At 41.2% G+C, this 14,153-nt stretch overlaps 1 protein-coding gene across 1 annotated transcript; it reads left to right on the top strand.

The window, feature by feature from the left end:
• Positions 1–9,484: 9,484 nt before the first annotated feature.
• LOC134675094 (52 kDa repressor of the inhibitor of the protein kinase-like) lies at positions 9,485–11,768 on the top strand. Its single transcript, XM_063533252.1, has one exon. It carries the CDS (start codon positions 9,747–9,749, stop codon positions 11,736–11,738), a length of 1,992 nt encoding a protein of 663 aa, XP_063389322.1. The 5' UTR covers positions 9,485–9,746; the 3' UTR covers positions 11,739–11,768.
• Positions 11,769–14,153: the final 2,385 nt, after the last annotated feature.

Here is a 14,153-nt window from a genome sequence, read left to right as displayed (position 1 = left end):
AATCACCCTGTATACAGGGTGATTCAGGAGACGTGAGCAGGACTAATACTGCGCATTTCGTAGATTATAAGCAACACTTTCGTATCAGTATTAGTGAGGTTAACGTTAATTTACTAGTCGTGTTAAAAAAAAAAGTTATTTATTTATTTACGACATGCGTGGTCACCCTAAAATTAGAATACTAAACTACCGATATTCTGTGTCAAATTGAATGTCACCACTGTCATCGCGGTCTGGTTACTTTTGAAAACTCGTATCTCACTCAAGTTTGACAGTTTATTTTCTTCGTAATCAAAAATTAAAGAGGTTTTATGCTTATTAATTAGGTCTTGTAGGGTGACCATGATTGTAGAGGATTAAATTTGCCCTCACCAAAAAGTTAAAAAATAGGAAAAACTGTGGCTGTTTCACCTAAGTACGACGGTGATCGATCAATTATCAGTTACTGAGTGTGCAGGATTAGTCCTGCTCACGTCTCATGAATCATCCTGTATATTTACCTAAAATATTTAAATCTCAGCTCCTGTTTCGTCTTAATAAAATTACCCTTTTAAGGTACAATCTTAGAGCATTTAATAACTGGAGTGGCCATTAAGAGCTTTTACCCCTCTGCCGAAAAACTTGCACAATTGTGCAAACTTTTGAATGAACTGACATGGCTATTTGTACGTTACGTACAAATCATGTAGAAATAGCAATACATTTGACGTCTCACCTCCGCAAAAATCAGCATACTGCCGGCCTAGCCAAAGGTACAATCGCTATCGCTTCGACAACGAAAAGTATTATGTCTCTCTATCACTCTTCCCTATTAGCGCGACAGTGACAGTTGCGTTTCGATCGCTACGAAGCGTAAGCGATTGGCATCTTGGCTACGCGGCCTGTTTCGAAAAGAAAATTTCTCTTTTTAAATGCTCTAAGGGTAAAATACATATTCGGCTTCCAAAAACTTGTCGTGTACTTATGTACTATACTTCGTTTTATTTTATGGAAAATCTCAGCAAAACTGCTTACGCGATTTTAAACAAGGCACTTTATAGTCAAATAAAAGAGCTGATAGAACCTTCTGTACGATCAAATGTTTGGTCCGATTTAAAATAACACCCTCTTCTACATCCCTTTATTTTTCCTATAATCTCCACATAATTACAATATCCATACGATTTGCAACATATCTCCATACGAATCCGCCACGATTTCCATATGAAACGCCATCACCTACACGTCATTAAAGCGGTCGCCATTACAGTCTAATTGGAGTGCCGAAATACAGGGGTGGAGTCCCGAAATAAGGGTTGTGTTTGGTGCTGGCGCAAGTTAGAAGAATAGCGGATTGAAAAGATCGTCGCTTTGCTACAGGTAGCTAAATGTACATCTGTTCCACACCAATTTTGGGGAAAGCCATAAGCCGCGCGTGGCGTTGTCGCCACCTAGCGGCCATATCTGTCCTGATCGTAACAGACGCGTTTTGTTAGAGAGTGAGTCTTCTGTACCTAGTACTAATACGAGTATCTTCTAGTTTAGGTACGAACATAAGAAATTTAAGTCTTGAATATAAGTTTGTAACTAGCAAATTATGGATTGAATAAACAAAGGTTTTTTTGTGCCTTTATACAGGCCTAGCATATAGCCTTCAGGTAGCCCGAAAACTGGACGTTGCGATAGATAGGTATAGGTATGACATGCGTTCCAATCACTAAGTACACCCTTATAAAACAAAGTTTCGGGGATGGTCCCATAGTAAAAGTTGCTAAGTATAATCCCAAAACGGGTTTTTCCCACTAGTTACCACCAACTGTAACAATATTTTGGTGGTAACTACTGGGAAAAAAATCCCTCCTTTTACCAGTGGTAACTACTGGAAATAAAAAATTCCCAGTTACACCAAACCGAGTTCGTTGGTTTTCCCAGTAGTTACCAGTGGTAAAAGGCGGGGGATAAAATCCCAGTAGTTACCACTGGTAAGAACTTGGTGGTAACTAGCGTGAATAACCCCCCATAACCTCCCTGGCAACGGGAATGCACTTATTTTTTGGCCATCCTAATCAACACAGGTCACAGAATAAATAATAATACTAGGTACAGAAGACTCACTCTCTAACAAAACGCGTCTGTCACGATCAGCACAGATATGGCCGCTAGGTGGCGACAGCGCCACGCGCGGCTTATGGCAAACCCCAAAATTGGGGTCGAACGGATGTACTTTTAGCTACCTGTAGCAAAGCGACGAAATCGCGGAGTGAGCCACGGCTGTCGGTGTTAGAAACCGCCATTCGCTCGGCGCTTGGACAGCGCAAACCTACAGAAGGTGTATTTATAGGGCCTCCACTTAGCACGTCCTAATTACGCCACCGAAATTCACACCGATCATGCTCTGCTGACGTTGTCGCTGTAAGTGGCTATCAGGCCCCTATTTCACCAACGTGACAGGTGCGACAATTCGACAAGTCTCATTGTTGCTGACGTCACAAGCATCCATGGGCTACGGTTATCGCTTACCATCGGGCGGGCCGTATTCCTGTTTGTCACCATCATTATTTAAAAAAACTTAATTATATCGGCAACAAACAAGTATTTCTTTTGCGATGTTTATGATGATAATGATGACAATTGTCACAAGATTTCGGTAATTCTTGACAGCAAATGAGTTCTGTGTCGGAATTCCGTGACAATTGTCGTATTTCTTGTGACAATTGTCATTAGCTTCGCAAAATAAGTACTAATTAACTGGCGATATAGTGGAGTTTTTTTTAAATTAACATGTTGGTGGCAAAGAACCTCACCGCCCGTCTGATGGTAAGCGGTTACCGTAGCCTATGGATGCCTGTGACGTCAGTAACAGTGATATCGACAATTATCGTACCTGTCACGTTGGTGAAAAAGGCCAGGCCCCTGTTTCACCAACGTGACAGGTGCGACGAATTGTAAAATCACTGTTGCTGACGTCACAGGCATCCATAGGCTACGGTTACCGCTTACCATCGGGCGGGCCGTATTCCTGTTTGCCACCATCATTGTATTATTAAAAAAAACTTTATGATATCGGAAAAAAACAGATATTTCTCTTGCTAAGTTTATGACAATTGTCACAAGAAACACTACAATTGTCACGAAATTCCGACATATAACTCATTACCTGTCAAGAATTACCTACAATTCTTCTAAATCTTTGACAATTGTCAGAAACTTCGCAGGAGAAATATCTGTTTTTTTTCGATATAATAAAGATTTTTTTAAATGATACAATGATGGTGGCAAACAGGAATACGGCCCGCCCGATGGTAAGTGGTAATCGTAGCCCATGGATGCCTGTGACGTCAGCAACAGTGATTTTACAATTCGCCGCACCTGTCACCGATGTGAAATTGGGGCCAGGACGTTCCGTGTTTCAAAGAGGTCTGAAATGAGGTGTCGCCATTGAAATTAGATCAATAGGGAATATTAGGCAAAGCTCTGCGCAGGTGGCACCACTAGCACATACAGTAAACAAACCTCATTGACATCATCAATGACACATCATGCGTCACTAGATCAATGGCCTACCGTGAAACACGACAATCGAAAGTTCGGTTTCTGCCTCTCTATCACCTTGCTTATTCGATCGGTAGAGAAGCAGATAAAGAAATTTCGATTTTCGCGTTTCGCGGTAGGCCACCTGTAAACAAACCGCCTTGGTGCATCAATGTCATAGTGAAAATTGTCAAAAAACTGTTTAAGACTATTTATAACTTGTATAAGTTACTCTATGGTTTACTAAACAAATTAGTGCTGCACTCTGGCGGCAAAACATTGCAGTAATACTCCCTATTCTCCACCGAGATGTTATCATTACACACCTACTATCTACTACTATACCTACCAGTGGCGGCGCGTCAAACACATCCATAGGCAAGCCGGGGCTAATTTGGCTTACATATTTCCTTTACAACTCTGCTCAAACGTCCAGAAACAGGTAAGCCGGTGGGAATCGGCTTTTATGGACGCGCCGCCACTGACACCTACTCTCTTTTATATTTCTTTTGAAGACCTTTTGAAGAATGTTGCGGAGTTAGACCAAGAGTCGGCAGCATTCTTGATAGCCCACGCAGTGCAAGTGTTATTTAAACGTTATAATTTCATAGAAGTTTGAAGTTTAAAATAACACTTGCACTGCGTGAGCTATCGAAATCACTGCAGACTTTTTACGGTCTAAGGGCCACCCCACATTTAGCGTCTTTCGAGCGTCGGCGTCTACAACTCTATGGCCGCTGCTCGACACAACGTCGACGCAACTGCGCAGCGACGTAATTTTCCATAGCGCTGACCAGACGCTGACGCTCGTCATCATCATGCTAGGCCTTGTTCCCATTTACTTGGGGTCGGCCTTCCCTGTTCTTTTCCTCCATTCTGCACGATTGAGTGCAAGGTCGGCGTCTATATTGAGGTCTTTCAGGTCTCGCTGAACCGTCGTCAGCCAGGTGGCAGGTGGTCTTCCACGTCCTCGCTTCGTCGTTGGAATATCGAGCGCTACCTTAACCATGTAGTCTACTGGACGCCTCTGTACATGACCGTACCACCTCAGGCGTTTTTCCGTTAGCTTTTCTGTTATTGGCGCTACTTTGAAACTACCCCGGATATACACGTTTCTTATCTTGTCCATCATGGTGACACCCGCTGACCAGCGTAACATGCGCATCTCGGTGGTGTGGAGCTTGTTCAAGTGGGGTTTATTTGTAGCCCAGCACTCGGATCCGTATAACATCGCTGGTCTTACTGATGTCTTGTATACATGACCCTTCACCTTCAGAGGTATTTTTCTATCGCATAGGACGCCTGTGAGTTCTCGCCATTTCATCCAGCCTGTCTGAGTTCTATGGACTATATCGCTGTCAATCTTTCCGTCGTTGCTGAGTACGGAGCCAAGATACTTGAACTTTGCAACTGTTGGCAGGCGATCATCTCCTATGTAGAATTTGACATTTTCTGGGTTATTAGCCGTTTTGTCGAACAGACAGGACATATGTTCGGTCTTTTTGCGACTGATTTTTAGGCCGTGTCCTTCTAGCGCTTCTATCCAGCTATTCAAATCGCGCTGAAGGTCAGTCTCAGTCTCTGATATTAAGGCTACATCATCGGCATATAGAAGGTACCAGGGTACAGCCCGTTGACATTTTCGTGTGAGGTAATCCATCGTGACATTAAAGAGAAGTGGACTAAGGGTGGAACCCTGGTGCACACCGACCTTGAGCTCGAAGCTATCACTCACACCTGCTGGGCAAACCACCTGTGTAGAGACGTTTGTGTACATGTCCATAATAAGATCTATATACGACTCTGGGATAAGCTGGGCGCGGAGAGCCTCCCATATAAGGCCGCGCGGTAGATGGTCAAACGCCTTTTCAAGGTCGATGAATATCATATGAAGGTTTGTGCTGTTGACTTTGGCTTTCTCAATCAGGATTCTTATAGCCTGAATGGCGTCTGAGGTGCCCTTTCCAGCTACAAACCCGCACTGATTGGGTGTGAGCTTCACGATACCATTAAGTCTGCTGTTGATTATTCTCTCCCATAGTTTAAAGGTGTGATCCATGAGCTTTATTGCTCGGTAATTCCCACAGTCACGTACATCGCCTTTTCCTTTATAAAACGGTATTAAATGACTTTTTCTCCAAGCATCTGGTATTTTTTCTCCTGCCATAAGTCTGTTAAACAGCTCACTTAGCCAGTCGATGCCAGAGTGCCCTATATGTTTCCAGATTTCTATTGGTATCTCGGCTGGACCTTGGGCTTTGTTGTTTTTCATCTTTCTGATCTCTTTGATGATTTCATCCATTGTAACTGCTGTTATTGGACCTAGGACCGGCGGTGGATTTTCATGGTTTAAATTTCTGGGATTGGTAACATTAAGTAAATGGCGATAGTACTCCGCCCATCTTTCTCTTATATCATTGTCTTCTGTTAATAGTTTATTGTTTTTATCTGTGATATATTTGGCTGAAGTTATATCTTTGCTGTTTTTATTTCGACCTTTTGCGACTTGATGGATATTGATTTCTGTAGTGGAAGATTCTAATTCTTTATAAAAGTCAGCATCGGCTTTGGCTCGTGCGATTGCCACTTCACGTTTTGCGTTGGATTTTTCTCTCTTGTAGTCTGCCTTGTCCGCATCATTACCGGTTTCTTGCCATTTCTTAAATGCAAACTTCTTGGCCTGCACAGCATCCTTGACAGATTGCTGCCACCATTTGGTCTCTTTGAAGGGGGCTCTCTTACTCCTGGTTCTCCCTAAATGTGTTTCTGCGGATTTTCTACAGAACTTTTCGAAATCGTTCCACATATCGTTAGCGGTTTCTATCTTTGAAGTGTCTTTTGTGCCAAAGTACGTTTCCATGTCTTGAACGAATCTTGATCCCGCGGCGGTTTTCAGGGATTTCCACTTAATTTTAGGTACCTGCTTGTTGCTGCATTTGACAGGTTTATTTAGCTTATGAACTGATACTAATAGTCTATGCTGAGAGGTCAGCGCCTCTCCTGGAATTACCTTACAATCCCTGATTTTGCCAAGATGTTTTCGCCTTACAAGGGCATAGTCTATTTGGGTCACATGTCCTCCGCTCCGATATGTTATTAGGTGGTCTCTTTTTTTTCGAAAGTAAGTGTTCACAATGGCAAGTTCGTTCCTCGCTGCAAACTCTAGGATTCTATCACCGTCCGCGTTGCGAGTGCCGAAGCCAAAACCGCCATGCCATTGCTCAGCGTTGATATTGTTTTCGCCCACATGACCGTTTAGATCTGCACCAAGATAAAGGCTTTCATCTTCTGGGATTCCACTGATGTATTTGTTAAGGTCTTCCCAGAATGCATCTTTATCGTCTTCACTACTGTTTGTTTGTGGTGCGTATGCACTGATAATATTGGTACATGGTTGACCCTCTAAGGCGATCTTCACTGCCATGAGCCTGTCGCTGACTCTTTCGACGTGTAATAATCTCTGGGTTAATTTCTCAGATAGCACTATCCCAACTCCGTTTCTGCCGTTGGTGGTGCCGTGGTATAGTAGTTTGTAGCCGTTGCCGAGTATTCTTGATTTTGACCCCTTCCACCTGGTCTCTTGCAAACAACATGCGTCGATGCAACGTCTCTTTAAGACATCGCTGAGTTCTGTGCCTCTGCCAGTCAAGGAACCAAGGTTCCAGGTAGCCAATCGCATTTTATCACATGTGTCGCTTCGATGACCGTCGCTTGAGGGGAACGCCCTAGCATTAGTACTCAATCTTTTATTTGGACTTTTCATATTTGAACAGGGAAAATGTTGTGGCTTTTATTTTTACTGCCGGCTGCCGCCTGACGCAAAGACAGTATTCCTCTTGGAGACGTGTGGGAGCCACCGTTGGACTTTTCTAAGCCTCATCCGCTGCCATCCCTACTAACAGCACCCTGCCTAGTGCTGCATTCCACTGCAACCTGTGACCTCGATATGTAAGGGCAGCTTAACAGTGGGGTTTTGCCTCTTCCGCCTGCTCCGCCGTACTAGTGGTTACCACTTCCGCCTTTGCAGCCGTTAAGGTCTTCACCCGTAACCCTGGGCACGGGATCCGCGCTATACCCCGCGGAACTGGGTCCCTAGCCGAACTCTGTCACCTGCGCACTCCGGCCTACTGAAGTGCGTAGGAGTCCACCCCCGCGACAAGGACGCGCCGGTCAGGAATTAGGGCTCGCGGTCGGGTCCGGGTTTCGGGTACCCGTTGCCGGGGCCCCGTTCTCGTGCTACACGAAACCGGATTTGTGGCCCGTTCGGAACGGATAATTAGGATCCGTGTAATTAAGATCCGTGTACCCGTGTTACCCGTGTGTCCGGATCCACGGATATTAATTACACACGGGTCCGGCCAAGGGCGGATTTAGGGGGGGGGCACAGGGGCACGTGCCCCCCCCAGACGGTTGTGGACTTTCCATCACAGTACGGGTAAATCGAATTATCAGCGATGTTAAAATATATGAATAAAATAACAGTAAGAATATGAGCGAAACACTTGCCCTTTCTAAGGGCTTATCTCGAACACCAAAATTCGTAAATTTCGACCAAATATCTCTGTCACTCAAATTACGCCTTGATTGGAGTAAAAGAGAAAGATCTCATTCATTGGACGCAGTAAGTCACAGGTCGCGTGTCTTTGTTTGTAAATAAACAAAGCCAAGGTGTCCTTCCTTTGGATGGAATTACTTACAAGACATCTGCTGCACACTTGTGCGCTTATTTATACCTGCTCATGGTAGGTACTCATCCTCAACATTTGGTTCCAGTTGATAACAATCGTAGGAGCCGTACTGTACGTTTGACGTTGTTTCCTCAAAATATTAAGCGAAAAATTAAAGTGATTTCATCGAGTGTCAAGTTATTACTGTATCTATATAATGAGTGATAAAGGCAGGAAAAGACAAAAGAGCATAAGTGCGTTTTTCTCTACAAAAAAACAAAAAACCGACGATGCAGTTGCAGATACAGGGAATGGGGTTGAATTTGGTGGTGTCTCATGTGCATCCACGCTTGCGGCAACTACACCAATGCCAACAAATCGGCCGGCAGTATCAGCCTCGACTTGTTACATGTTGCAGGAACGAGATATAGGTGAGTATCGAAATCTTTGTGTATTTCCATATTTTGTGTAGCGCTATTAGAACAAGTCATGTTTGTATTTTTACCAATTATATTTAAAAAAACAATTTGCCTTATTTCTCCAAAATTATGGACTTTTGAAGATAAGGTTGAGTGTATTTAATAAGGTTCCTGGAGTTCTCATCGATTTTTGACAAGTTTTGAATCGAATCTCCTACATTTGCACTACAAATAGATTTATAAGACAAATAGCAATCGGTTCTTCAATCTTTTATCTCCATTAAAGAACCGGGCAAGTGCGAGTCGGACTCGCGCACGAAGGGTTCCGTACCATAATGCAAAAAAAGGCAAAAATAAAACGGTCACCCATCCAAGTACTGACCCCGCCCGACGTTGCTTAACTTCGGTCAAAAATCACGTTTGCTGTATGGGAGCCCCATTTAAATTTTTATTTTGTCTGCTAGTCAGTCCGCGACCTTACTTTGTTGATATAAACTAATACTTACTAATACTTTTGTGTAATAATACTTTTTAATAAACCTAATTAATAAAGACAAAGATAGTTTATTATTCAAGTAGGCATATTACAATGCGCTTATAAATGTCAAATAAAGCTACACCAGCTAACAGTATATGAGCTAAAGTTACAGACAGCATTTATTTACTATATAAAAGTATATAGAATAATTAGTACAGCGGGTCATTTAAATATGATTTGAAGCTCAAATAAGTTTGTACTAAAACATATACCTATAGGCGGCCGAATCAGCAATTTTTCTAGTATCGTGACATATTACAAATACATATATAATTCAAGTGAACAAATATCACTATACATACATTGAATCGAAAATAAACCTTAGTAAACATAATTGACACAAACAGCTGACATGTAGGAAGTGACTTCTATATATATCTAAACGGCTAATTATTTTTATTTTTAGGTACACTACTAAACAACCAGCAGAACGGTTTAGTTCTTACGGATGAAGAAAGGTACCAGTGGTTGAAATATACCTGGCAACCTACAGCAGACTTTAAGTTTCCACTAGTGCGTGAGGGAAAAAAGAACCGCTCTTTTCAAATAGGCTGGTTAAAGGGACATGAATGGCTTGCATACAGTAAAATTGCTGGTGGCGGATTATGCAAAATGTGCATTCTGTTTGGCCGACGTGAAGCGGGAATAAATGATATGAAGCTGGGAAGATTGGTGTCGGAACCACTGCTTCGATACAAAAAGGCCATCGAGACGATCACACACCACGAAGGTACGAAATATCACCAACAGAACGTGGTAGCCTCTCAAAATTTTTTGGATGTGATGGAGGGGAAATCGATGGATGTTGTTGTGCAAATGAAATCCCACGAAATGAAAACTATTGAAGAGAATCGTAAAAAACTTATACCCATTATAAAAACAATTATATTATGTGGAACGCAAAACATACCCTTAAGAGGTCACAGGGATGACGGTAGTTTAGAATCGGAAAGTTCTGACGGACACGGAGAAGGCAACTTCAGAGCGTTGTTGAAGTTCCGAATCGATGCTGGAGATGAGATACTGCGTGACCATGTAAAAACGTGTCCTAAAAACGCTTCCTACATTAGCAAGTCGACACAAAATGACTTAATAGAATGCTGTGGGGAATTAATCAGCAACAAAATAGTGAACAAAATTAAAAAGTCTAAATATTTTACCATTATAGCTGATGAGACCACGGATGTTTCTATTTATGAGCAACTAGCCGTTTGTATTCGCTATTTTGATGTAGATACAAATGAAATACAAGAAGATTTTTTAATGTTTGTCGAAGTTGTTAAACTTAGTGGTGAAAATATTGCTCATCATATTTTGAAGGCGCTGGAAAGCATTAATCTAGACATTACGTTTTGCCGGGGTCAAGCGTATGATGGAGGAGCCAACATGAGCGGTAAAATACAAGGTGTTCAGGCACGGATATCCAGCATTCAGCCTTTAGCCGTTTTTACCCACTGTGCAAGCCACCGACTCAACTTAGCTCTCAGTACAGCCTGCACCGTACCCAGCATAAGAAATGCCGTAGGAGTAATCTCAAGTGTAGCAACTTTCTTTCGTGAGTCAGCTCAACGAATACATCTCCTCAGAGAAGAAATGCAAACTCAGCTGCCTAAGGAAAAACAAAATATCTTTAAAAAAATGTGTGAGACCAGATGGGTGGAAAGGCATGAAGCGGTTTTGACATTTTTGGACGTTTTGCCATGTCTACCTGACATTTTGCAAAAAATGGCTGATCAAGGAAACAGGAGTGCTACATCTCCATTTTCGTTGCTGCAATCAATAATGTCGTCAGAATTTCTCATAAGCCTGGTAATCCTTTCTGATATTTTAGGAATTACGCTGCCATTATCGCGATCATTACAAGCGACTGAAATTGACATAATTTCTGCAGTTCAGCTTATCAATACCACCACAGGAAGTCTGCAGAGACAACGTGAAACTAGCACGACCTCATTTAATAAACTTTTTAATCAGGCTGAGGCGATCGCAAACGAAATTGGTGCAGAAATCACGGTCCGCAGAATCACCGGCCGTCAAACAAATCGGCCGAACATTCAGACCCAGTCAGTTGAAGAATATTATCGACTTTCGGTATATATTCCGTTTTTAGACTATTTGCTAAGCGAAATGTCATCCAGGTTCCCTAGTGCTCCGCTCCAAACAATCGGGCAGTTGCAAAAGTTGTTGTCCCATAACTTCAGCGATGAAGATATAGAGGATGTTTTGCAAGGCGCTGAACTATATAAGGATGACCTTCCTTGTTTTTTAGCTTTGAAGGGAGAGCTAAAAATATGGCAGCAGATGAGAGAAAATATTCCAAAGACTCCAGCAGATGCCTACAAGCGAGCAACGGTTCTACCGAATATTAGAACTCTGTGTCAATTGTTGTGCACGTTTCCTGTGACCACTAGCACTGCCGAGCGATCTTTCTCCACCTTACGCCGCTTAAAGTCATATCTTCGCAGCAGGATGACAGAAGAGCGTTTAAATGGACTGGCTTTAATGCACATCCATCAAGACATTGCGAAAAAAATGGACGCTAATGAAGTGCTGGACATCTTCAGCAGGAAACATAAAAGAAAACTATCATTATTAATTATGTAAATCTTCTAAATGATCATTACAGCCAGTCCATTTAAACGCTCTTCTATTTATTTCTTCTTCTTTTATGTAAATATTTTTTTTACATAATTAATAATGATAGTTTTCTTTATAAGTACTGCAAGTTTAATAATTATATTTTTATTAATTTTAAGTAAATTTTTGCTGACATATATATGAATGATTTTTATTAATGGTTAGATTTTTTTTTCTTGGAAAATGATTTATTTACATACAATATATATACAGTGGTACTACTAAACGTACTACTAATGGTTAGATCAATTTACATAAAACTCGTGATGATAGTCAAATTTTTAAAGTAAATGTAAGGAGAAAATGTATTTGTTTTATATCAAAGTGTAAGGCTCACCCGGTATTGTACTATAATTATCCTAGCTCTAAGTAGGTATATATACTGTTTTGCATGGTAGGTTTTAATGAAAATTGTACTCTAACATTATTTTTTAAGTCCAGTTACTAACACTTATATGCGTCTTGCCTGAATTAAATGATTATTGAATTTTAACTAAATTTTTATTTTTAACAGTTATGGTTGATTATTTTTGCCCCTCTACTGCCCCATGTGCCCCTCCCAGAACAAAATCCTGGATCCGCCCTTGGGTCCGGCCCGTTCTCGACGTATAGTGACGATGACGATCGATCGCGTTCTTTATAAAAGCAAAGAATCTTATATCTTTAAACGAGCAATACCATTATATTCAAATAGTAAATGTACTATTTTTTTAAACAGACTTGTAACCATTGTTACCAATAAACTTTCATTTTCATTTTATCATTTTCATTTTTTCTATTTCTATTTTTCGCGCATTTCGGAAATGGCTCTAATGGTTTCGATAAAATTTGCTGAGCGGGGGCGAACAAAACGAAAAAAAAAACAGAACGGGATCAACTATGTATGACCAAATGAAAACAGCTGAACTATGATTAGAAACTTTGACCGACTGAGTGGCAAACTAAAATCTTAAAAATTCCATAACTGAAAAAAATCCAATTCTTGTTTGTAAAACAGTACGGCTACTTCTTTAACTTTCCAAACAAAAGGTATGCCGGGTAAAATACCTGTGTCAAAATTGCCACGGGTATTTTATTGCATGTGCCGCCCGCAAACCATTATTATCTTAATCTACACGTGTACATTTCTATGAACTTCGCACGAAATAAAAATTATCTAAGTAATAAGTGGGGATGTGAGAAAAAACTAGAGTCGGACAAAAAAAGTCTTAAAGCGGATTTGATAGCCCACGCAGTGCAAGTGTCATTTATACGTCATAATTTCATAGAAATTGCGATCGAAAAAAAATGTAGATTAAACCAAATCAATTCGTTAATTTATGAAATGAACGTATTGATTTGGTTAAATCTACATTGTAAGCATATGATTACAGTTCTTATTTAGGTATTTATTATTTAAGTTTAAGATTATGTTTAGTTCAAATACCTACATATTAGTAAAGTGCAACGTTACAAAGTATGACGTTTAAAATAACTCTTCCACTACGTGGGCTATCAAATCCGCTGCAGACTATTCTTGGTCTGACTCTAGTATCTTAATATTTATTATAAACCTATATGCTCATTATTTAATAATTTTTACAAGCAGTAACATTTAATATACAATTGGTGTCTCATTTAATATAATCCGACTAAATTACATTTCAGCAACACCTTCATATTTCACAAAATAATCAAGACATTATCCACCGGTAGAATACCACCTCTTAAATATTGTTTAAACTCGAACCGGCCGGGGGAGTCGGTCCGCCGGCGCCGTGTATTCAATACCCGAACGAAGCCGAAGTCCGCGGCTCCGGAGCCGAGCGTAGATCCGGAGCCGAACGCACTACACGGGAACGGATCTTGACGGGTTCGTGTAATTCGGAGGCTTAGCACCGCCGGGGCTAAGAACACGGATACACGGGTTGGCGTGTAGCACGGATATCGGGAGCCCTATCAGGAATTACCACAGTGGAGGGCAGGGAAGGTAACCCTGTCCCCCCTGTGGCCGGGTTGATGATCTCGTATGAGCCCGAGACAGACGCTGACGCTCGAAAGACGCTAAATGTGGGGTGGCCCTAACTAGTTATAAATAACACTTACACTGCGTGGGCTATCAATCCGCTGCAGACTTTTATTGGTGCGACTATAGACTAATGTTGGGAAAATTAAAACTTTTTGTTTGGTAGCAATATGTCAAGCTTTTAATGTTTTTTTTATCGCTGTCAAACGTCAAACAGGTAAAAGGCTACCTTTTACAAATAATTAAGTTTGTTTTGAGTTAAGTAAGTAGTTCAAGATACGTATTTAAGGTACAAATGTATTTAAAATTACGAAGTGTGTTTCGCAGCTCAGGGGGCCGATTTTTGAATTTCGACCGCTCAATTTCGTGTATTTCGT

Source organism: Cydia fagiglandana, chromosome 21 (assembly GCF_963556715.1).
Source record: "Cydia fagiglandana chromosome 21, ilCydFagi1.1, whole genome shotgun sequence".
Taxonomy (NCBI): Eukaryota; Metazoa; Arthropoda; class Insecta; order Lepidoptera; family Tortricidae; genus Cydia; species Cydia fagiglandana.
The sequence above is the reverse complement of the archived record's forward strand: the minus strand, read 5'-3'. Positions and strand labels throughout refer to the sequence as shown.

Excerpts from the sequence above, each read along its gene's own strand:
- LOC134675094 (XM_063533252.1), top strand. The coding sequence starts at position 9,747 with ATGTGCATTCTGTTTGGCCGACGTGAAGCGGGAATAAATGATATGAAG.